The sequence below is a fragment of the Sarcophilus harrisii genome, chromosome 1 (assembly GCF_902635505.1).
Source record: "Sarcophilus harrisii chromosome 1, mSarHar1.11, whole genome shotgun sequence".
Taxonomy (NCBI): Eukaryota; Metazoa; Chordata; class Mammalia; order Dasyuromorphia; family Dasyuridae; genus Sarcophilus; species Sarcophilus harrisii.
In genome coordinates, this window is record NC_045426.1 from 250,880,535 (window position 1) to 250,907,131 (window position 26,597).

At 34.6% G+C, this 26,597-nt stretch overlaps 1 protein-coding gene across 2 annotated transcripts in view; it reads left to right on the forward strand.

Annotated features, from left to right (window-relative positions):
- PCSK5 (proprotein convertase subtilisin/kexin type 5) overlaps positions 1-26,597 on the forward strand; it is a 611,928-nt gene that overhangs the window by 58,426 nt on the left and 526,905 nt on the right. For both annotated transcript variants that reach the window (XM_031939641.1, XM_031939639.1), the window contains exon 2: positions 2,747-2,851. In XM_031939641.1, the coding sequence (XP_031795501.1) occupies positions 2,747-2,851 (105 nt within the window). The remainder of the gene's footprint in view (positions 1-2,746; positions 2,852-26,597) is intronic.

Consider the following 26,597-nt stretch of genomic DNA (forward strand, 5'->3'; position numbering starts at 1 on the left):
CAAAGTCAACCAGAGTTTCTCCTTTAAAAAGAGGGGTTTGTATTCTATTATACTTCCTACTTCTCAGACAACTGCTAAGTGATTTTTAAGATTTAGAAAAAATTTTAAGTAGCATTGATAATTGTTCAGTAAAGAAGATAATCAGCTATACCCAGAGAGAGAACTATGGGAAATGAGTGTGCACAACAACATAGCATTTCTACTCTTTCTGTTATTGTTTGCTTATATTTTTGTTTTCCTTCTCAGGTTTTTTTCTTCCTTTCTAGATTCAATTTTCCTTGTGCAGAAAGATAACTGTATAAATACGTATACATATACTTTAACATATAACATGTATTGGACTACCTGCCATCTAGGGGAGGAGGTGGGAACAAGAAGGAGAAAAGTTGGAGCAGAAGGCTTTGCAAGGATCAATGTTGAAAAATTACCCATGCAAATGTTTTGTAAATAAAAAGCTATAGTAATAAAAAAGTAGCATTGATAACTGTTTTGGTCTTTGGGTAGGTCATTAATTGGATAGACTTTCAAAATCCCTACTCTTGTGTCTTGTGTGTGTGTGTATATATCTATCTGTGTGTATGTGTATGTGTGCATGCATGTGCATGTAATCATTGTGGTAGAGAATATAAATAGAACAGAGGAAGATGTGATTAAAGAAATATATTATCATTTGGGTATAATAGCTAATATTTGCATAATTATTTAAGGCTTGAAAAGTGCATTACATACATGATCTTATTTATCTGCATGATCTTGGATGTATCCTTTTACCTTTCAGCAGTCTTTGACAACTACCACATTATTTTTAATTTTTATTTTATGCTTTAATTTAAAAAGTATTTATTTTCTCTCCTTTCCATATTTTCCTCCCTTGAAAAACAAAACAAAAACATACAAAAACCCCTTTGTAACAACAACTTTTGAACAGTAAAATAAAAAAAATATTGCCTCACTGGTGTTGTCTCATGGGGATCAATAAGCAGTATTATATTGTTTTTAGTATCTATCACCAAATTAAGTTGTGAAATTCAATATTTTGCCTATATTTCCTGGATAACTAATGGATAAGAAGAAGAAGAAGAAGAAAATTCTGGATTTTAAATCACAGACTATTAGTATTGGGATGGAGAGAACAGTGTCTTTCTCCACAGTCCTCTTAGAGATTAAGAGGTTATAAGTGGCTGGCATTTCAAAAACACTACCTAGTATAATGCTAAGAATAGCAGAATTCAAAAAATGTGGGTTTTAATTAGGGACATGGTGCTAAGTGTTTAACAACCAGGTTCTCCAGAAGGGGGAGAAAAAGTATTCACATACTTTAAAGTTTAGTCTAAATCAGTAACACTTTCATAAGTCTAGATAACTAACAAGAAACAATTGATTTTGTCAATTGATAATTTCTGAGTAAATGCTCACACTGAACATTTAATAATAGACTTTACTGAGCAGTAAGAACAGGCTCTAGCATATATCTGATTCTAATCCTTCTTCCCCACTAATTAGATGTGTAACTTTGTATACATCACAGGACCTCCCTGAACCTTCACATTTTCTTATCTAACACTTGAAAGATTTATGCTTTCTTTGGTGTTGGCAGTTTGTTTGTTTGTTTGGTTTTTTTTTTTTAACCAACATATATCATCACTACTTTAGTGTATGGGTTCTTTTGGCATGTGTACACACACATATACCTATACATGAAAATCCAATCTCAGGAACTTACTAGCTGGTCAAGGAAGGAAGGCAGGGAGGATGAGAGGGAGAGACAAAGAATACAGTAGAGAACACTGCACATATTTTTAAAGGCATGGTTTTCCCATCATCTTGGTCCAAAGTTCCATGATGATAAATCAGAAACAGAATCAGTAATAGATTCGAGTTCCCTGACTCCCTATCCAGTCTCTTTCCAATGTACAAACTAGCTGCCTTTAGTTTACTATTTAGGATTGGAAGTTGGGCTATTTTTTGTTTGGATTGTTTTTAAAAGTATACTGTTACTTATTTACAAGCCTATTTGAAATAGTCTTTATGATTCTAATATTGACAAGACTATGAAAACAAAGTGGCTAAAATAAGTAAGGATGACATCAGATTAAGGGGCACAATAGTAATGTTATAGAACCAGATTAACAGGCAAATTGGATGAGTAGTTCTCATTTCCATTCCCTCCCTCTAGCCTTCGTTCTTTTTGAGCTCATCAGATGAATACACACTGTAATGATATATTCTGTTGTCTGAAAGTAGGAAACAAATTCAGAGCCACATTTTCTTTGTGAATGGTCTGTTGCCTAGGACTTCTTTTTGGTGAAGTTAATGATAGAAATAATCTTACAATAGGGTTTTACAGTCCATTTCTGTAAGCAAGGGAGATGGAATGTTTTTTAATAACCATATAGCTATTTGATGATTTTTAGACTTCCTACATGAAGACAGTATGCATATAGATTGATATAGAATTATTTAAAATGCTGCATATAAATTAAACATTAAAAAAGGGAGATACAGGCAAGCTAAGCTGTTCCATTATAATCTTGGGTTGTGCTCAGTTCTACCTCAAGGACACACACTCCATCCATTTCATATCGGATGTCCTTCTTTTGAAAGATGATCACTAAAGTTCAAGTAACATATCAGCATAGCAGGGAATTGTATAATTTATAGGGCTTTTTTAAAGCAGAGAGCAGAAAACTTGTTCATAAATTAAAACTCTTTTTTCTTGTTCTTTCTTTCTTCTTCCCATTTACAGATTGGCGCACTGAAAGATTATTATCATTTTTACCATAGCAGGACAATTAAAAGGTCTGTTCTCTCAAGCCGAGGAACGCACAGCTTCATTTCAATGGAACCAAAGGTAAAAAGAACCTATTGGATGGGAACCAGAAGTCTAGGCTTCTGCATTTTTCATTGGTAATGTCATACTTGGAGATGATAGCCCTAGTGAAGTTTAACATTTCAGTAGCTGAACCATATCATATCTTATCTAGGGTCTTGGCTTACTAGTCAGGTGAAGGCTCAACAGTACTTTGATTTTAACTGATATGTCTTTTTCATCTAACTAAATTATGGGATCCTTGTGTTGTTCATCAAGACTGGTCCTTGTAGGAATCAATTTTGATTCTGAATGTCCATATGCACTTTAGTAATCTGGGCTTTTTATTTTATCTATAAAAGAAAAATGACTGATGCTATTTTTATTAGTGAAAAACACAAGGGTAGGGATTGATTCAGAGTCCTTATGACAAGCCTCAGGTCAACATAGGGAATCACAGTTTAGAGACTGACATCATTAAGAACTAAGGAGTTGCTCTGTGTCATCTATATAAAAATTTCCACTATAATTTAATTGTCAGTGTTTGGCTTAAACTTGATTGCCCTGGAGTAGTGCTTGCTGCTTGTAGGGGAGACAGGTACTTTGAGAAACTAATGGATGACAGACATGTTAAAATCTGTTGTGCCAGAAAAGACTTCTCTTTTTGACTCATATACCTGGCCTCTCTCGCTTTTTACCCCTGTAAATAGCTCATTCCAAATATCATGATAAAGCCTTGCAAAATATTTCCTGCTTCCTTTCACATCATTCCCACAATATATGAAGAAATTAATGGAACATCTCACAACATTCTGCAGAGGGAACAGGGATGGTAGTGAGGAGGAATAAGGATATGAGGGGAAAAAAGCTAATTGTTAATAGCTAACTTCTAAGAGGAAGTATGGAATAGTAGACAAAAGATTTAGAGCTGAAAAGGTTCTTATAGGTTATTACCTAGTGTTAAGATAGAATTGAGAGTTAGAAAGAGCCTTAGAGGACATCTGGTTTGGAACCAGAGAAATTCAGTGACTTGCTCAGTTTCACACAGCAAATAATTTAGATGATGCAGTAGATAGAGGGCCGTGTATGGTGTCAAAAATACCTGAATTCAAATCTACCTTACTTAATAGTTTTGTGATCTTGGGTAAATCACTTAATCTTTGCCTGTTTTCCCATCTGTAAAATGGGGATAATAAAAACACCTCCCAGGGTTGTTATGAGATTCAAATGAGATAATATTTATAAAGTTCTTAGCACAGTGCCTGACATAGCAAGCACTAAGTTACCTTTGACGATAATAATTAATTTGAACCTAGTGCCTGGTCTTTTTCTCTATCAATAGGAAGACCTAGAATCAAATTTCATTTTTTCTGTGAACATGAGCAAGTCACCTTATTTCTCTGAACCTGAATTTCCTCATCCTAAATGATGGAGTTAACAACACGCTATCAGGTTGTGAGGCTAAAATGAAAAAAATGTACATGAAGCATTTTGCAAACTTTCAAATGTTACATCATGTCAGTAGTTATTATTGTTGTTTGTGATGTTTGCTTTAAAATTTGATTTTCACCCGTTCACATTATTTGGGGAATGGCCTAACTAGAGAGAAGTAATTTAATCTTCCACCTGTATGTGGATAGTAAACATATGAACAATGGATGGCTATACTTATTTGTCATGATTTCTCTTATTTCTTTTGGAATATTATTTTATTAGCCTGATAGTTCCTTTTCAAATGTTATTTATGTATAGAGTCATTTCCAGTGTTATTTGACATATGGAATCATTTTTAAATGATGAAAAAACTGTTAAAGCCAATAGATTTGTGGCTTTTGTTTCTTTTTTTTTCAGAGAGGAGAATCATTTAAAGATTTTATTTATTAGAGCAAAAGACAGTCATTTTAATTAATGTGCAAATTGGGTCTCAAACTTGGAGTCCTGCCCTCGGTTATGTGCCATGACTTGCCTTGTTTAATTTTATCCAAAATATTATGACACAGTTTTCATGTTTGCACAATTACATCTCAGTGGTATAAAAGATACCTTATTTTCTTCACCCAATTTTCTCAGGGTTATAGGAACATCTCCCAAAGCTCCCAGATGACTGAATTTTCTCACCCTTGTTTCCCACTCAGAACTGAATATTTCTGGAAATGCAATCTGCTGGGCCATTTCTGAATTAGCCAAGTGTTTGAAGCAAAGTCACGTTTTTCATCTTTTGGTTAACTTTCCAAGGCCTGTTTGATCTTTTGTAATTAAGATGGTTCATATTTCTGACTTCATGTGCATTGACAATGGGATTTTCATAAACCAAACACGAGTTATTTATAAAGTTAAAAAAATGGAGTGTATAATTATATATTATTTTCAGAATCCAGAATTCACTGAATATTGGCAAATTTCATTTTTTTTTTTTATATTCTGGGCTTTTTAGTTTGCATCCCACTTTTTAAAATGAAGACTTATTCTTCTGGGTATGGATATTGAAATTTCAAATACCTGAATTGTAGTCTAAAAGTGTCATCACAATCAGTAATTTATGGCAAAAGATGGATGCTACAAAAGGGAAGAGGTTCTTACCAATAGCCCTAAAAGTGGTGCCAGTCTTCCTTTATTCTAAGGCTACCTATAAGGGAAAAAAAAAAAAAAAAAAAAGTAAAGGGAGTCCAGCTCCTTGGCCTGTGAAGACTGTGTATTTTTAAAATCAGCAGGAGTCCGGAGTTCAGGTTAGGGGAAAATCGTCAGTCTTTATTCTCAGTGAAGAAGGATCGGAGGCGGAAGAGAATCGGCAATAGCAATGTGTGCAGCTGAGTCAAGAAGCTAGCTAGACCCACAGCCACACGACCAGCAGCTAGGAGAATGGACTCCAGGCCCAATCTCTCCCAGCTTCTCTTCCTGTTCCTCTCTCATCCTCCACCCACCAAAATTGTCATTTCTTGTACAACACATCAGGACTTGCACAGAGAGTGGGCAGGGACCATTCTTTATCCAATCATGTATATTAATAGAGTATAGCCCAATTACTATTTAGTCTCACGTACTTGGGACCTAAGTGCATCAACTCAAACTTCAGCCCATTACATTGGCCTGATATTTGGATTGGTGTCAGATGAAGATTCTTTGTGGCACAACACATATCTGAGAAATCTGATCATCTTCATAGTTTTCTTTGTCTATTTCTACATTCCAATGTGTTGTGTATGTCTTTAGGAGATGTGCTTTTAAATTTCTGTTCATATATAGTCAATAAACATTTAATAAGCACCTATCACCTTGCTATAAGCACTAGCCATACAAATACAAAAAAGAAAGGGAGAGAGAAAGAAAGAAAAGGAAGAAAGAAATAAAGAAAGAGAGAAAAGAACAAAAAAGAAAAAAGAAAGAAAATCCTTGTCATTCAGGTACTTACAATTTCATGATAGGATGACAACAAATTTAGGACTACACTAAAGGGCTAGACAAGGATAAACCTGTGTCATTGTAGAATCAACCATAGCTACATCCTGAATGATACATTCTGAGCCTTCTTCTCATTTTTTTTTTTTTTTTGACATGTCTGTGTTATGGGATACCTGGGAGATAACACTGGAAAAATGGAGAATTGGCTTTCCTTCTCTCTACATAATCCTATCCTGACAGATCTTTGACTAGGTCTTCTGGAATTAATGTGCAGATTCAAGAACTACAGGGGAATTGTCACCTGTTTTGTGATAAAGTAGGAGTGGCCCTATTCAAAGTCAATTCTAAAATTGTTGATTGTTTGATAAATATTTATTAAGTGCCTGCAGTGTGCCAGACACTAAGTGGTCTGGATACAAGAAGAAGCAAAACACCCTCAAGGGGTTCAGAACTGAAGGGAGAGAAAACAAGCAAATAAATATATACAAAGAGACTATAAATAGGATAAATAGGAAATAATTAAAAGAGGGAAGGCACTAGAATCAAAATGGGTTGAGAAAACTTTCCTAAAGGAGATGAGATTTTTATTGGGATTTAAAGGAAGCCAAGGGAAAAAGTAGAAGATGAAGAGGGAAGGAGAATTGGAGAAAATACCCAAAGCTCAGAGATGTAGCATCTTGGTTGTAGAGCAACAAAGGAGAGAGTACCAGAAGGGATATAAGATATGAGATGATTGGAAAGGTAGGAAGGAGCTAGGTCATGAAGGATTCTGAATGACAAACAGAACATTTTATATTTGATTGTAGAGGTGCTAGGGAGCCAAACACTCAAGTTAATTATTGAGCGCAGTGGGGATAACATGGTTAGAACTATGAAGTAGAAAAATCACTTTAGTGGTTCAGTGAAAGATGAATTAGAATGGAAAGAGACCTGAAATAGGCAGACCCAATAACAGGCTCTTACAATAATTTGGGCATGAAGTTATTATAAGGTCTGTCTCAGAGTAGTGACAGTGTTGGGGGAAGAAATTTTTGGGGAAGAGAGGGGGAATTTTCCAGAGTTTTCCAGAAGTGAAATTGATAAGCCTTGGCAAGAGATTAGATAATGAGAGTGACAGGAGTAAGAGACAGTAAAGAGTTGAGTATAACCCCAGCTAGTGAACCTGAAGGACTGGAAAATTGTAGTAGGGGAAGGAAGAGAAGAGATGAATTCTATTTTGAACATGAGAGTTTGAGATGTCTTCTGCACATCCAGTTTAAAATATCTGAAAGGTAGTTGGAGATGCAAGATTGGAGATCATCAGAGAGATAGGGGAAGGATGGGTCAATTTAGAAATACTAATTAAACCCATGGGAGCTTCCAGCAGTACTGCTGTTATTTGAGCCTATCATTATTTGCTTTCTCATGTTCTAGGGACAGCAGGAGCAGACACTGACCTTCCTAGATTAGTACAGGCTTATCTTAAGACCTAGTCAAAGATCTGTCAGGATAGGATTATGTAGAAATTGAGGGTGAGGATAGTTGTAAGTTACTCTGTATAGATCATTATCTCTGATTGAGAAAGGGAGGCATAAATTTATGGCAATACTGTCAAAGTTCATGGACAGCTCCCTCCTATGTGTAAGCAAGCAATAAATTTTGGGGGAGAGGGAGGGAGTGAGTTTGCTCTTTAGTAATACAGAAGGGGTTTGGGAAAAGTCTCTTATTCCAAAACATAATACATCAATAAATTTAAATAATTTTAAAAGGAATAGCTTTTTAAATGTGATTTCTTTTCAAAGTAATAGGATTTCTTCTGATTTAGAGGATAACCCTATTTGGAAGAGGCATATTCATACTCTGATTGGAATTATGTATTGTATTTATGTAAACATACATAAATGAAGTGTGTTACCTAAGAGAAATTTTGATCAGGAAGTGAGCAATGTGTAATGTGACAATTTTAAAAGGACTTGAATGAAGACTTAAAACATAGTTCTCTAGGGCATCCTATTCCTGCAGTTTTGTAGACTTAATTGATAAGACCATACATACAATAGGGGGAGGGTTTATACTATGTATCTGTGATTTCCGGCACATTAGAAAATATTTAGTTATTAACAATTGGCTAAGAGAGAGTTTATAATGCAACAGTGCACAAGACCTTTCCCAGAGACATACACACCATATAGGAATATAAAGACACATAAAGAAAGCCATCAAGATGATTAGACTTCTCAGATTTGCATTGCTTTGTTAGAAAGAAGCTTTACCTAACTCCTTCAATGTCCTCCTTCTAAAACATATTGTTCAAACAAGTTGTTGTTTGTCCTTTGCTCTGGAAGAGGACCATGACATGCAAATAAATTGGACTTAAGTGAGGGTAGGCTATATACAGTAACCAATCTCATTCTCTTCTCCAAAGCCATCTAGATCCAGTGGTAAGATATATAGATCCACACACATTTCTAATTGTCCTGGCCCTGGATGTGGTGGGAGCCATTGGTCTTCCAAGCTAAGATCTTTCCCAGATAATAAATGAGGCAAAGAATGACCTCTTTTATCTAGTCCAAAAAAATAAATCAGTGTGTGAGGGGAAGCCCCTTGAGGTATCTGGCTCAAACAAAAACTATAAGTATTTATACTTACTCATAGCCATCAAGGCCCAAACAATGATCAAGTGAGACTTGAGCTGGGATAGATTGTTGACCAATCAGTGAGAAGCAGTGATTTGGGTTTAAGGTATGGTCCTTAAAAAGAAATCTAGTCATAACCCCCAAAATATCTTGTAAGGTTTTGACAATCAAAATTTATATTCCTTTGGGTGGAATACCCAAAAATAAGTGAGGGAGGGAAGGGAGAGAGGGAGAGGAGAGAAAGAAGGAGGAGGAAGGCTAAGAATAATTGGGAAGGAAGGAAAAAAAAGGAGGAAAGAAGGAAGGAAGGAAGGAAGTAAGGAAGGAAGGAAGGAAGGAAGGAAGGAAGGAAGGAAGGAAAGGAAAAGAAAAGAAAGGAAAAGAGCCTTAATCATTAAATGGGTTGTTTCAGTCAAACTGAAACCTGGGAAAGACCTTAACTTAAAAAGACCAATGTCTCCTACTATATCCTGAGACAACTCCAGCCATCTGGATCTTGCCAGTGGACCCAGATGGCTCTGAAGATGAGAGTGAATATGCAGAGTCAATGAGGATGCAGAAGGACTCAACGCAAATTCTGGGAGGAGACTGTACAAAATTGCAGGTTAATCTTTATAGCAGGCAGCAAGTTATTGTGGAAAGATTACTGGATTCAGAGTCAGAAGAGCAGTATGTAAATCCTGACCCTGCTATTTATTAACTATGTGACCTTGGACTATTATCTTACATCTTTCCAGAGAATGTTTTCTTAGGATCTGACAGAGCAAATGATTACACTCCTCAGCAATATCAAAGTCTTAAGGGATTATATTGTTCTTTGAGAATGATACTTCAGAGAAAGACTTCAGAAGGAGTCTAATATTGGGAGAGTCTTCTTTAATGAAAGAATTCCATTGATTTACCAGGCAGGTGATACTCAAGTTAAGGAATTGGTGAGGGGGAGTTAGCAGAGATGGTGTTTGGGATGCAGAGGCTTAGAATCTCAGGTAAATAATAAAATGCCTGAACCATATTCTATAGAGACCAGAAATCAATGCTCCCCAATATTCTATTGTAGTAGCTGGTTAAGATCCCTGAAAGAATCTGTCAACCAGTGTTCTTTTTGCAATGAAGCCGAACAACACACCTTCCTGACAAGAGACAAAAGACTCCCAGAGTATTAGACTTTTTATGTTTAAGCCTCTATCTGATGTTGGGAGGTCTTGAAAAAAAAAATGGTGTTAAAGAAAGTGGCAACTTACACCTCTGATCAGAATCTTGAAGAAATGACTATTTGGAGAGGTTAATAGCAAAAGGAATAGGAGTTAGATAAGGATGCACAAGACTACTCAAGTGTTGAGCTGGACCATAAGGCATTTGCCTATTTGTTACTGCTGATTCAGGGTAGCATCCACATTGACCCAGTATGCCAAACAAAGAGAGACCTTTTTGCAGGCTCTAACTGCCTGCAAAACCAATGGGGGAAACAGTGATTCATGGTTACCCTAATCCTTTCTTGACGGTAAACAGGGGAATATGATCGTTAGAGGCAGATTATTACCACTGCAATCAAGAATGTAGACCATTTGATCTGTAGGATAGAAAGGCATCAGTTGTTGCCTTTGATCTTAATGAAGACATCAATTTGTCCCATTCTGAGTCTGTCTACTTGAACCTCTGGACTAGTGTTAGACTGTCCCATGATTCCATAGAGGCTGAATTATGTGTTTTAGAAGAAGCAAAAGAAAGAGAACAGTTATATTGTATTAGTCTCTTTGTGATAGACCAGTGCAAGTCAGGAAAATCTGATTTCTTGGGTGCTTTTCTTGGGTTTTGGTGTGTTCTCATTTTTCTTGCTTTATGTTATATGTTTATAGGAAAAGTATTTTGTGGTTCTCCGTAAACTACTTGAGGTCACATCAAAGGAATATATAAATATAAATCAATTAATTACTAGATAGATAGATATTAACCCTAGGTTAAAGAACTACTGTTCTGAAGCAAGTCAAGTATATATTTCTCTCCATAGGAAGGGAGCTGACATAAAAAAAAAAAAAAGGTACAATTAAAAAATAATGTGGAATGAAGTGATACAGAGAGAAATTGTGGGATGTCTTGGTGGGAGTCTGGGTGAAAGATCATGGAATTTTTTAAAAATCCCAAAGTGTTTTTGTTTTTAGTTTAAGGGAAGAATATGCCCACCCCTTACCCTGCAGGAAGCTCACACAATGAACATTTCACTGACAGGGTGGTTACTCATTTCAGTGCATGACTCCTGGCCTTTTTATTTTTTTAATTCTTCCTGCACATACTTAGGGTTCTCTAAATAAATTAAAAGCAATAACAACAACCAAAAAAAAAAAAAAACACCTTAAGGTTCTGGGGTCAGATGTACTATATGAGGGAACTGACCCAGAATAAGAAGAGTTCCTCTATGTTATGATTATGTTTTGATGGCAAGGACTAGCAATATCTTGAGATACCATTACTAGACTGTAATAACACAGATGAATTAGAGAGTTTAGTGGCATTGCAATAGCCAGGCAGAACTCAAAATTCTATACTTCAGAGGGGACTTTATTTTTTTCTTTGCATTTTATAGGTTTTTAAAAAAAAATCTTTTTTTCCCTTCTTTTTGCTTATTAACTCTCTCCCAAAACAAAACAAGCTGGACTACAATTCATTAAAGTGAAATAATATGAACTCCTCTCCATAAATCATTATTGAATTTAGACATTTAGTCAAGGGACTACATCTGAGGGACTGGATTTGCATTAAATAAAAAATGCCTTTATGGCAACAGATCTAGTGTCGTCCTAGGAATGCATACTGATATTTTAATAAAAGAATATCTTATACTTTTAAATTCTTAAGCTATTTTATGAAAATTCAATTAAAGCATGCAATTATTTGAATGAATAGAACCTTTGGTTTTTCATTTAAGAAACCATCACTACCTATGGTCCAATAGATTGATAAAATCCCACAATAGACATTACTTGTTAGATTTATGTAGAGTTCATTTTCTGTGAAGTGATCAAGATTTCTTCATTTCTTCCATGCAAAACTTTAAACCAAATGATGTATAAAATTGAGCCTCTTCTATTATTAAAATTGCTTGATTGGATGACTGATTAACTACACTTATCAACAACAAAATCCATGTGAAGTGAGGAAGGTGGGCAACTGTCCGAACAAGTCACCAGAGAACATCTGTAGAAGTACTAAAAATTAATAACTGAGCTGGGAAAGTGATAGTCTGTCATTGGGCTTTGGTTCTATTAGTCATCTTTGCTGCCCAAATGAGCTAAGAACTAAAGACATTTCTAGACATCCCTAATTAAAATGGAATCTCTTCCATGAAACCTATTCTGAATATACTAGTTAATAAAAATACTCCCCTCTGCTATCCTTATATTGTAGGCAAATTTTTTTTATATCTGCTCTATGTACCTATTATGGATACCATCTTGTATTGTTGTAATTTGATATATGCTTAGATTCTCTCATTGAACTGTAATCTCCATGGGCTACAACTGGGACTCAGCACAAATGAAGCATCTCATGTAGTAGTCACATTATGGAAATTCACACTGTCTCTTTTTACTGGGCTCAAACTAATGACCCTGCTTTACATAATTATAACTTCTTAGAGTGAAAATTCAAATACATCTGAATACTTCAAGGGATTTTATTAGTCACATTAATTGGACCAAACCTGTAGTTTTGATTTGCACTTCCTCTAGTGCTCAGTACTCTGTTCTACACATAGGAAGTAATGAATGTTTGCTTAAGTGGTTGAAGAAAATAGAAAATTAGTCTGTGGAGGTCTTCTGGGATCACTGAGTTAAATCAGGAAATGATTTTGCATTCCAATCCTTCTCATTTGACTTATGAGGAAACAGAGGACCAGAAAAGCTATAAAGTTCATGCAGGTGAAATCCTAACTTCCTTATTGTAGCTATAAGAAAACTTTGGCTCTGCTCAGAGGAAATTTGTGGAAGAGATAGGGATAGGCTGTGGGTCATTAGATATCATTAGATATAATAATTTTAAAAATAACTAAAGAAAATTATGCCAAAGTGTTAGAACAAAAGGGAAAGTAGAAATAGAAACAGAAAGTAGAAAGTAGATAGCCAATCCTTGCTTTAAGTCTTTATCAGATAATACATTTAATCTTGATGGAGAGAGAAAGAGTAAGAAAGAGAGAGAGACAGAAAAAGAGAGATAGAGTGAGAAAGAGGAGAGAGAGACAGAGACAGAAACTCAAAGGGAGAGACAGAGACAGAGAGAGAGAGAGAGAGAGAGAGAGAGAGAGAGAGAGAGAGAGAGAAAGAAGAAGAAGAAGAAGAAGAAGAAGAAGAAGAAGAAGAAGAAGAAGAAAGAGAGAGAGAGAGAGAGAGAGAGAGAGAGAGAGAGAGAAAGAAAGAGAGATGAAGTTACTAAATACACCTCATCTAATTTACCTCTTTGCCAATGGCTATCCCTGACCTGTTTTTAGTTTTTATTGACCTGACCTAGTTGTGTGGCTAGAATTCATTCTTTCTCCATGCGTTAGTTTTTAAATTTAAATGGAGATATTTCATGGGAGTAAATGATAGAATCATCCTATAGGTTAAAAGAAAGTGTTACTGCCAGAGACTGAAGAGGAAAGGGGCACCTGTCCTCTCTTTTCAGCAATAGAAATCTTATAGTTTCTCAAAGAAAACTTCCTCCCTCTGTCCTTCATCAAGAACTACAAAAAACAATTCTTACGCCCAAGGCAAGAACCACAGGCTTTAAATCTGTTTTTAAAAGACAAAGTTAGTTGGAAAGGGGCTGGGGGAAAGCACAGAATATGGGCCAGAAGAATTCATGGACAAAATCCTTACAAATATCATGAGGTTGCTTCTGGGCAAGATGCTGTTAGGGAAGAAAGCAGAGCAAGGAGGAGGTTACCTGAGTGAGAGTCAGCTTCCATTTTTAACTAACTAGGTACTAAACTTGGTTATTTTTATTTGTTGGAGAAGTATAAATACTTTTCAAAACTTTTTAAAAACAATTTTTAAGTACCCTCAAGACCTGTTTGTCCTATTCTAATAATAGCTCAGGTTTTACCCCAGGTGAAAAAAAGTATGCATATCCAGGAAATGAAAGAAAACTGGGCAAAACTGAAGCAGTCTAAAGTCCCTGGTGAGAGAAGAAAAGAGGTCATACTGATTTGTGTATTCATAGCAATTGATTCAAAAGCATCTAGGATAAATAAGAAAATAAGATAGAGGCAGGGGAAGGGGAAGCACAAAAGAAACATATCTGATTTGTAGATGAGCTCTTCTGATTTTCCTCCATTCCTCAAAATCCCATCTCCCCTCTCTCACCCTCACTTGCCCCCAAATACAGAAATTAGTCTCTAAAACTTCACTACCAGCCAACCCTTTTCCTTTTCTTTTCTTTCATATTCTCCTCACTTTCCAGTGGCTCTCAGATGCATTCATTGCTCAGAGGCATTGATAATAGTCCAGATTAAGGAGACTGTTGACCCATGACTTGGTAATCAGACCTGAGTTTAATCAGGAGACAGAAACAATACCTGATTCTCCTTAAATCATAAATTATAAACAAGGGTCAAAGAAACAGCATTTGGGTTATGTGCTGATTAAAATGCATAGAGTCAGATACTGAATATAATAACTGATTATTATTAATGATTGTGAAGTCTCCAAATGTTGCTTATAATAGTCAACCATCATATTTAATGGAACGCCTTTCCCAAGAGTTAGTCTTTAAAAAGAACATAAACCAAGACCTTTGGTTGTATAAAGAACTGAGGCCAGGATTCAGACAAAGCGATTGGGGAAGGAGAACAAGGGATGAGTTAGGCAATGATTGAATTTTGTTTAACTGGCAGATGTCATTTTTTTTTAATAATTTAAAATTTTGACCTTCCTGTTGTAATTAAGGTCTAGCTGTGATCTGATTCTGTTATTTCCTGTTTTTATGTTTATCTATTTATGAGACTAACGAAAATGTTCATACACCCTCTCCATGCAGACCTGCTACTTGGCATTGGACAGGGTAAATAGAAAACAAGAACTCTGGGGGGGAGGGGGGAGAAGAAAGACAAAGTGATTCTTCTTAATATTGCCTCAACAAATAATACAATAAGGGCACTAAGATAAAAGACTTTAGTTTCTGATGGTGAGATCAGAAAGCTCTTTTATGTGATTGAAGGTGATAGGAAGGGAAGACATTGAAAAAGAGAATACTTTTATTTGAAGACATTGGCTCACATTGAAATCTACTTAGGTACCACTTTTTGGGGAGATGGGAGAAGACGGAGAAGCTGTGAGGATGAGTGGTTGGTAAGTGGGATTTCCTTAATGTAGGGAATAGTTTGTGGAAAAAATGTACTACATAAATGCAAATTACTTTGAAACTTAGGGTCTTAAAGTTGCCTGGAAGCATTCAGATGTCAAATGACACATCTAGGTCATGTAGTTACTTTAAGTCAGACTTGAACCCAGTTCTTACTGACTCCTCAGCACATTCTCACACTGTCACACTGCTTCTTATACAATCTAAAATAATACTTCTAAGGAGGTTTGCCAGGCAGGATATACATCTGTCCAGCCTGGCCTCATGGGAATAATTTCTAAGGGGAAATATGTAAAATTTTACATGGAAGAAGAGAGTAGTTTTCTCTAGAAGCCCTCTTGAGAAGCTGAGAGGAACATTTGAAAAGAGATGCAGTTCCCTAGAATACCAATCATTTCTCAGTTGATAAACAGTTAAAGAATATGAAAAGATGGTTTTTTGGAGGAAGAAATCCAAGATATTGATACCCATAACAAAAAATGCTCCTAATTAAATGTAAATTAAATTAACTTTAATACTCATTCAATTGGCAAAGTTAATTTTTTAAAAAAAGGAAAGTAACAAATGGTAATGGAACTATGGAAAATAGGTATATCAATGCACCACTGAAAGAACTGGAAACTAGTTCAGCCATCCTGAAAAACAACTTGAAATTATGCCCCCAAAGCTATTAAACTGTGTATGTACTTTGACCCAGAGATAACACTTCCAAGTCTGTCCCAATCAAAGAAAGAAGAAAAGGACCCATATACACAAAAAAAATATTTGTAATGTCTCTTTTTGTGGTGTCAAAAAAAAAAAAAAGGAAACTGAGGAGATTCCAACAATTGAGGAATGGCTAAACAAATTATGATATATGTGATTGAAAACTATTGTGCTGGAAGAAATGATAAAGGTGATAGTTTCAGAGAAACCTGAGATATATATGAACTGATGCAGAGTGAAATGAGCAGAACCAGGAGAATAATTTATAAAACAATTTTGTAAGGACAAACAACTTCAGGAATTCTAATCAACACAATGACCAACCACAGTTCTAGAAGCTTCATGATAAAACATGCTACCCACCTTCAGGTAGAGAGATGATAAATTCAGAGTGCACTTAGAGATTTTTTTTTAAATAATGCAAGATCTTGTTTTGCTTAGTAGAGGTTTATTTTTCTTTGTTTCTCAATTTGAAAAAAAGAGGAGAGATTGAAGATCAAAACATAAAATCAAACATAACTTTCTAAACCTAGAAGTATAAGTTTATGTAACTAATTGGTAAGGGCTGCATAATGATATGTTTCTAATATAAAAAGAGAAACATATATATATATATATATATATATATATATATTTCAGAATCCTGATATCTTCAAAGAGAATCAGAAGACTAAAATAAAATATAATTAAAATAAATTACAGATCTAGTTACCTATTAGAAAGGAAAACTGAAACCCAGAGATATGAAATAGTTTGTTCCCCAAGTTAAAGCTAAAAGTAAAAGATAATGGCCAAGAATTCTAATTGTCACCCAGTAACTTTTCCCAAAAGGTAATGAAGGCAATACTAATTGAATATTTTAAGATGTTGAAATTCTATCTTCTGCAAGAAGCCTTTTCTAATTCTTCTTAATACTAGTGCCTTTCCTCATTGGCAATTTATATTATATTTATACATGATGTCTTTTTTGCTGTCTTCCCTCTTAAATTGTGATTTCCTCCACTTCTGCGACTGGATTTGTTTGTTTGTTTATTTGTTTTGGCTTTGTATCCTTAAACCTTAGCACCAGGCCTGCTAATAGTAAATATTTAAGTCCTAGTTGATTTGACAAAGATAGAAGAGAGGATAAAAATCCCTCTTTTGACCAGTGAGAGAAGTGACTCCTTGAGAGATTAAATGACCTGTATAAATTGAGACAGTTATTGGCAGTACTGAGATTAAAGCTCAGAGTTCTGGATCCCCAGATCACTGGTCTCTCTAACACTGTTTCTATATCTCTAGTTTTTTGTTTGTTTGTTTGTTTGCTTTGGTTTTGGTTTTCTGGCTATGAGCTTTCAATTTACCTGATAAACAAAGAAACTTAATGTGAAGATTTGAAGGTGGTGACAATGGTCATGGTTCAGAATAGTAGAGATGAAATAAAAAGTGAGTCACCTGCAAGCTAGTACTGTATAGTTTACCAGTTTCATACTCTATTTCCTCGGTCTTAAAATCTTTTTTTTTCATAGAACTCATTTTGGGGGACGTGACTATGTATGTGCTCATCAGTTTCTACAGTTACTATTAACTGATAGAAACACAGTCAGGAGTAAAGGATCAAAGATTTGACCTAAGTTCTAGAGAAGGTAATATCAGAAATTGTCAATAGAGTGTACTGGCCTGACCCAAATTTGAATGCAAAATATATCAGAAAAGTTATTAGCCTCTAATCTGCCATTTCAGTTATTTTGGGGTTTGTGACCATGGATAAGTTCCTTTCTCCAAACCTGATTGAGTGGACAGACATTCTAAAGGAATCTCAATTCAGAGATTCAAATGTATGTATTCTTTTAGACTTGATTTTTCCTTGTAGCCAAGAAATCAGGGGAACTCCCTATTCAGATTTGCCATGTTTTCAAGTTTGTGGTTGGGAAAACCCCCTGGAGAAGCAGGCATACCACCACACTTGCTGTATAATTTAGAAGTTTGGAGCTCTAAATACCACACTGTTTGACTTTAAAAAAAAAAAAAAAAAGTTGTCATAGGAAAAAAAATAACATAAACCACATCTTTTCAAGAGGCTACAGTATGGTTTTTTTTGTTGTTGTTTTTTAGTCTACTATGGTAGATATGATCACTCAGGTTTTACATGTAAAGTACTCAGTCAATCAAATGGCCAAAGAAATAGGAGAAATTAAGTGTAGCTCATTGTTAGGATGAATGGGCATAATGGGCATGAAAAGCATTGTTTAGTTACTTATCTCTTGTGAAATCTCTGCTCCATAAAATATTATGCAGTTTGGATTTTTCTTTTTAAGCTTTGTTGCCTTGAGAGTCATTTTAACATTTAGGTTTCATGGTTCAAATTTCAGTCTTATAGCATTTTTTTCCAAGTTGAGTAGAGACATTTTTCACTTCAAAAACAGGAAAATATTTGAATTTCCACATTGCTTTTCAGAGACTAGATTCCATTCAATTCAGTTAACTTATGAAATGTGCTAAGTGTTGGGTGGCCCAAAAGGCAGAGGGGATAAGGATAGAAGGAATTCTAACAAGAGTTCCTATCAAAAAGGAGTTAACATTTTATTGGGATAATATGCCATATATACAGAGAGGTAAATGGAAAATATACACAAAATAATTTTTAAAAAATTTAAAGAGCAAATTGCATTGTTGGAAAACACCATTCTATTCTGAACATTAAAGGATGTAGATGTGGATGATGTTTGATGGAGAGGAAAGTAGAGAGAATGAGCTAGGAAAGAGGGACCAGAAAAGGAACAGACAGTAGCAACTACCAATAAATATTTCATCCTGTTGCTATGTAGCAGTGGTTCTACCAGTTCAAATTGCTTAACAGTATTCAGGTTGATACAGGGTTTAGTTAGTTGAGAAGCTGGTAAAGGGATAGATTTCACCACGGGCTTGTGGTTTTGTTTTGGCAAGGATTCTGGTGCAAAATTTGAGAACCCACAGCCTTGGACACATGCCATTTGGAAAAGAGAACCTGCTTGTCTCTTCTTGTGGGTGCGTTTTATTCAAACAAAAGCAACGTTTGGGGATTTTGTTAGTTTGTACAGGGCGTGTGCATGAGCTTGTAAGAAATAAGGGGAAAAGATAAAAAGTCTTAACTTTTGATAATCTCAACTGCATTATAGGCAGAGTTGTAAAGAAATTTAGAGATTATCTAATTCACCCCTTCCTCCTAATTTTATAGATGAGAAAACTGAGACCCTTCCCACCTTTCCCATCTTACCCATTACTTCCTGTCAATCACTCTGTGATCCAGTGACAGACTGTAACCTCCTTTCTGTTCATCACACACAATGTGCTATGTCTCAGTTGCAATTTCTTTGACTTTCCTCCATACTTAGAACTTTCTCTCTCCTCACCTCCATAGTCTGCTTTCCTTAGATTCCTTCAAATCCCAGCTAAAATCTTACCTTCAGCAAGATACTTTTCTCACAGCCCTTAATGCTAATGCTTTCCCTTTGTTAATTATTCCCAATTTATCCTCTTATGCCTTTATTGTGCATAATTATTTGCATGAAGTTTTTTTTTTTCATTTGTATCTTAGATACTTGAAATCAGAGACTCTTTTTTTGGCTTTTTTATATTTCCAGTGCTTAGAATGTTGTTTTACCCATTGTAGGCACTTAATAAATGCTTTTAAACTTTGCCACAATAAATAGTAGAATTTGAAACTTGAGCCTCATTCCCCATGCAATACTCCCTCTAACCTTAATAGAAGAAAAATCTGCCATTTCTCTATTATTTATGGGAGAGAACAGAAAAACAAGATTCTATTTAAAAAAAAAACTGGATTAAAATATTTTTTTCCTTTGTCCTTTAATACTTCCATTTAGACCTTGAGTTTTTAGTCTTAGGAAGGGGAGAGTGTGAATGTAGGAAAGTTTATTTTCATCCTTGGCAGGCAAAGGTATTAAGCTGATAAACTGCATTAGTGAACAAAAAGATTCTGTTGGCTAACTTAGCAGGTTAGTTATTGATAGTTGTTGGCAAGGCCAGTAATCATATTGACCCTTGGAAGACAAAGAAGTTTTCAAATTCATTTAGCATTTAAGCTAACAGAAACTGCCTCATTCATTTTCTATCCAGGTGACATAGTTATACAACTACCAGAAATATGAATCATTTATTTTCCCAGCCCCATTCTTATCCAAGGTAGGTTTACTGGATACCTCTACACTTATTTTAAGTCAATAACCTGCCTTTTAAAAATTCTTAACTACCTGTGTTGCTTGTGAATTTACTAGGGTAACTAAATCATATGGGTTGAACAGAGATACATCCTTGACATACCTAACTCTCCTACTCAAACATTAATCAAAATTGATGGAGAATCAGAGCAAACAATGCTATGCTAGTCATTCAGTTGATTCAGTAGTGTCCACCTCTTTGTGATTCCATCTGCAATTTTCTTACAAAGATACTGCAGTGGTTTACCATTTTCTTATTATAAAAATCACTGTGATTAGTACAAATTAATTGCATGGCTGATGCCCTGGCTCCTGTCTAGATCAAATTGAGTTGTAATTATAACCGCTACAACAACTTTTTACATTTAAATAACAAAAAATCAAGACTCCTGAGAACTATAATATTAGGGGGAAAGAGTAGAGATTTAGGAGAGCTTAAGAGAAGCAAAGAAAGGAAGAATACACAGAGACATTACATAGTCATTACAATGTGTACCCTTTCCTGACTCCGATCTTAGCCTGAAATATCTTGGTTCAGAGCTCCTTTTAGGTCAAGTTGACTGATGATATGCTGCCTGAGTACCTAGTCTAGGAAAGCACTATTCATAAATATGATACTTGAACCCTTGAGACAAAAAGCATTGCCTGCTTCTTTTTTTTTTTCTTGAAAGTAGTTTAAAGGGTCTTTTGATTCTAGATGCATTATTATTTTCAAGATTACATGAGAATAATTATATATTCTATCTTCAAATTCTGGATTTTTGTGTTCTGATTTCTGAGTTTTTGTTCTAAGTTACATATACTAAAGGCTATCATTGATAATCTGATTTAGTGATGTAAAACCTAGTAGGCGTTAGGCCAGATTCCTTCCCCTCCCCTCCCATTCAGCAATTTATTCATTTTTTTCAGACTAATATGTGACCAGATTTGCAAATCTTTGTGAAAAGAAAGAAAGGTTTACATAGTAATATTGCAGATAGAACAGGGCTAGAAATCTGCCAAACATATGATTTGAATCTGAGACCACTGGCTCTATTTGCTGTATACCAGATATAAAAGTAGTATTTTAGTAACAATTTAATTCAACAAGCATTTGTTAAACATCTTGTTTGTGACAGATTCTATACCAGGCACTAGAATAAGAAGACAAAAACAAAAACTCATAGCCTTTGCCCTTATGGATCCTTCATTTCATTTCACACAAATAATACATTTAAGTTTATATGCATACACATACATATACACATAGGTGTATGTGTATATGTACACATAAAAATAAATATGTAGATATACATATAGATAATATTCTTTATCATATGAAGATATGTATTTACTTAAATATATGTATTCGCTATTACATTATGAATGTGATTACACTATCTTTATTATATGCAAGTGAGAATAAAAACTCAGAAGCCAAAACACTCTGGATGGGAGTAGATATAGAGTATATATCTCTGTTCCCAAAAACTAAAAACAGTGTATGATGAATTTGAGTGAGTATTTCTGTCTTAAGAGTTCAAGTAGCTTAAGTAAACACCCGTGGGGATTGTGTTAAAGAAAAAGTTTAATGTAATATGTTGTTCCTGAATTAAGCTTTGAAGGGAACTTCAAAAAGGTAATGGTGAAGGAGAACTTTCAGGACAAAGGGGACAACCTATGCTAAAGGGTCTAAGGGAGTAGATAGATGTCACAAGGAATTGTTTTCAGCAGAAATCACTGGTTATTCAAAATGTATTTTATAAAATGTCCCCCTTTTGGCAGAATCTTTAGTGATCTGACTACTTATACTAGGTTTTAATAATATTCAATTTTCATTTTTTCAAATTGGGATATAATCTGATTTTTGGCTAGAGCAAAAATATAGCTCTTTAAGTCTTTGTACCAACTGCTGCATGCTCACAAACACATTGATCATCCAGAATGAAGGTCTGTGATCATCCAAGATATATTTGATAATATCTGATAGAAGTACCCTGCTTTCAACTCCCTTGTTTAGGCTTTAGATATGAATTCTGGCACCAGATCAGCTTGAGTGCAGATGGATTTGCATACCTCATCTTTCCCAACATGGAAATTCAGACTCAGGGTATGCTTTAAAAATCTCTGCACATTTGGAAAATGTTTGTGTCAGTGCCATGCCAAATTTTACTTGAGTTCAGATCAGATACATGAGGATAATAAAGTGACTCCTGATTTCTCATATAATGAAACTCATCCAGGAGAACACTTACTGGAAAGGGCATTGCTTCAAAGACCACATTTTCTTTCATGTATTTTAAGCTACAGGCCACTTGAATTTGAAAATAGCCTGTTAAATTAAAACTCTTTTAGATGAAGTAGTGGTTGGTCTCTTTTCATCCATCTTGCACTGTATTTATCTTTTTGTTATACTCTTTAAAAAAAAAACAAAGTTAAAATATGTACCCTTTTAAAAAATAAATATGAACAAGCAAATCTATAAATTATGTCAGTTACTAGTGGTTGTTTGCATTCTTTCAATTTATGCCATCAATTTTTAATCTTGTAATTGAGGATATCTTTTTTGGGTAAGGTTAAAATAGAAGAGATTTATTATAGATGGAGAGATACTTGTTTGTCAAGATTATTCTCTATTGTGATGAATGCTTCAAGCCCTAATTCATTATAGGGCTTCCTCAATGAGCTGTAATCGACCTAACAATATATATTAGAAAAACTAAATGGATAAAAAATTGTGTCTCTAGACTATGACATTTATTGGATGCTCAGTTTATTGAATCCTTAACTAAATATATTTAAGATAGTCATTGCAAATGAGAAGTGAATTATCCTAGAACTGAATAGGAAGAAAAGTGGACTGGATTATATTTAGGAAATTATGCAGTAATTTTAGCAATCTTTAGTGCACAGATCCATCTTCATAATACTTCTCCAAATGTTGATATAAATGTTTATGAATCACAGACCATCATAGTCTTTAAAGAATCAAACTTATATGTGATCCACTGGACAATGGGAAAATATTCATATTGCTTTCCAGTGAACTTAGCTTATTTCTAATACTCAAGAAGTGGCTTATCAAATTATCTTTGAAGAAATGTAAAAAAAAAAAATCCCCTGGCCATATAGTGAGAACAAAGACTTATAGAAGAACAGTCATAATGATACCTTTTAAATGTTTAAATGAGAATTCTCATGAATGCTTCTATCAGTCATCTGTGGAGGAGAGGGAGGAGAAGGGATGGCTCCTTGTTGAATTAACCTGAACCATAGAGATCAGATTCATTGAAATATTATAAGGTGGAATAAATAGAATACTGAGAAAATTTCATTTTAAATGTTTGGATACAAAAGGGAACCTATGTCCTGTCCTATGTAAAATTATGAAGTAATATTATCTTGTTCCTGAGGTCCTCTTCCTTTGTTCTGTTTCCCTTTGAGGTTTGCTCCTTCCTCCATTGTTGCCTCAGTGTGAATATACACCTGTTTCTCCTGAGAGCAATAGATGCTCTCCAATCCTTCATTCATCTATAAGTGTAGGTAGGTGATGGATAACCAGGCATTCCAGGGATATTTGCATTTTCTCATGGATCTAAGAAGTTTTTTTTTTTTTTTGAGGGCTTTGATTTTCGATACCTATTGCCCCTTCTTGCATAATTGCCCCTTACCCTCTTTTGTATCAATGAAAGATAGTCAAGCACAGCAATCATTTGTGATATGCAGAGGATGAAAACCTTTAGCTAAAAAGATAACATTATAATAGTTGGATTTTAACCATCAGCCACTATTTTTGGGGAAAAACTTTTAGTTTTGGGGGTTGAGGATTTTTTTTTGGAGGGGGCAGGATTAAAAGGAGGATCAAGGTCAAGAAGTCCCTGGATATTTCAGATGTCAATTAAGGTCATCAGCTATTTTGTTTAGTCTTGTCTTTTGATCACGTAAATACATAATAATTACCTTAAAAAGGTTACATGGTCTGGTAGGATAGTAAGAAGAGTAAAGTATGCTAAAACCAGAAATAATTATCCAAAACCAGATTTTAAACTCATAACATCTAACTTTAGATCACAATACTTCCCAAAGAGAAGGTATAATTATTAAAATTCCAGAAATGTGCATTACACTTAACTTTTTCAGAAAATCATTGATCGCAAAAAGCTATGTTTTTTAAAAAGTACATGTTTCTTATGATTAAAAAGAAAAAAATAGATTAATACTAGCAAAGCAACATGTTCTGGTTGATGAAGTTCTGACTTCAGAGACTGGTAAGTTGGTTCTGTTCTAGGCTCTGTGGGAGTGGCCTTTGTGGGTGGCCTTGCTATGTCTGGCAGTCCCTCTGTGCCTTAGTTTCTCCATCTATTTTAACTGCAAAGATTGTAAAAATGCTTGTAGATCATATAATGGAATGTGCTATGTAAACAAAAAGCAAGTGTTGTTAAAATAAAATAGCAAATTAGTGATTTTTATTTCAAGTTGTTACTTTTAATGATTCCTGGAAATGCAAAATAATCAGAAATGATTACTAAAAAAGAATGAAAGAAATCATCTTGATAGTTTCTTTCAGAAACAGAATTTTTAGATTTTTTTTTCTTTCAGTAGTCACTGTTTAAGTAACATCATCTGACCTGTTTCCATGTCTATATATTTCTAAAACCTAGTATCATCATAATTGGTCTGCTTGTTAACTCTCTCAAGGATTCTAATCTCTTCCCCTACCGTTTTTTTAGACAAACAAAAATTCTGATTATAAAATTCTCATTTTTTATTTATAATGCTCTTTTAAAATTCATTGCAGTAACAATATTAGCATTAACTCTTGGGCATGAAATGGAAAATTGTGTGGGGGTTTTAATTAGCTTGTTTCCTAATCGGTGTTAACAAATGATTTAAATGTTAGAGAAAAAATAAAGCTATTCCTTTGAATTAAATGGCACTATTCAAGAGAATAATCAATTTTGCTTAGAAGGAATACCTTATCTCAGACAGGGCCTTAGAATTCATACCTGTAACTACAACTAAACCTAACTGTAGGTTCTGTTTGTCCATTCCTAATAATATTATTAAGTAACATTCCTTTGCATCCCAAACATCACTAGAATCAAGCAAACTTTAGTGATTTATTATGTCATTTCAGAATGAAAGATACAATGGACTAGTTCTTGTCCAGCCCTCTGATCCCAGATAAATTAGGACTGTACTTCAGAGGTGGGGTCAAAGGCAAAGTTCATCAGAACGTTTTGTTCTATGTACTTTCAGTGATTAATTGCGTAGTTATAAATACAAAGGAGTACTTCCTGAATGCTAGCCTTGTACAAAGCATTTTGAGACATGGTAGTGTTATGTGAGATTCTATTCCTTGCAAAAGTTGTTGTTGTTGATGATGATGCTAGTTTGGCATCAGTAGAATGTGATTTTTAAGTTTCTTTCCATTAAAGGTAAAAATTTACCCCAAACCAACCATCAGCCAGGTCTCTCTGCAATCAATAACATATATTTATAAGCTAAAGAAATGAGAATGAAGGTGAATCTTTGGCTATAGAATACAATTTTCTTTTATGTTAAGCTAATGCTTTGATCCATATGGGGATCCATTACAGTATGGTCATAATAGGAACCAGATGAACTAACTAGTTTAGATTTGGACGAAATTGGCTTTAGGCAAATAGGAGGAGACTAGAGCAGGTGTTCTAAAAAGGTTCCTAACCTTTCTTGTGTCATGGACCCATCTGCGAAGTTAATAAAGCTTATGGATCCTTTCTCAGAATAAGTTTTTTCAATGTATAAAATAAAATATGGAGGATTATAAAGGAAACCAGTGAAATAATTACCAATAGATTAATTTTTTTTTTTTAGCTTCACAGAATCCAGGTTAAGAACATCTGGATCAGAGAGTAATTTTTTGAAAAAAATAACAAACTTCCCAATCACACACACACACACACACACACACACACAAACACCCCCCCAAAAAAACTATTCTTGATAAATTCTCTTTTATATTTCACTTCATCAAATCTCCAGTCATAAGAATCAAGAGAACAATTGTCACTTTCTAATAGTCTTGAGAATCCTGATTTTTATGAGTAGGAGTGTGCTGGGAAATATTAAGCAACCTGCTATTTGTTCTCTGGGAAAACAAAACAAAACAAAAAGATGTTTACAACATATACTTTGAAGTTTAATATACACTATTAAGATTTTCCTCATCACTCCCTTAAATCTAGTCAATCAACAAAAGAATACATCAAACCATGATTTATAGCATGTTATGGATTTCTGAGGTATAAATTATCATGCTGAAAAGTTAACAATCAGTTCTTCAGTCTGAGTTGGCTCCAAAATCTTGGTGGCTAAGAGCATGATCAATTTTGAAAGAACTGAGGGTTGGTCATCTACATGATTCAAACTTCCTAAAAGATATTCACCTTTTAGCTAATCTCTTGAGATTAAAACAATTAATCTCTTAAGGATCTTTGAGAGAAGAATATGTTCAGCAAATAAACGAAGAAAGAAATCAAGATAAAATTTTTTGAGATGAGAAACATTCAGGCTAAC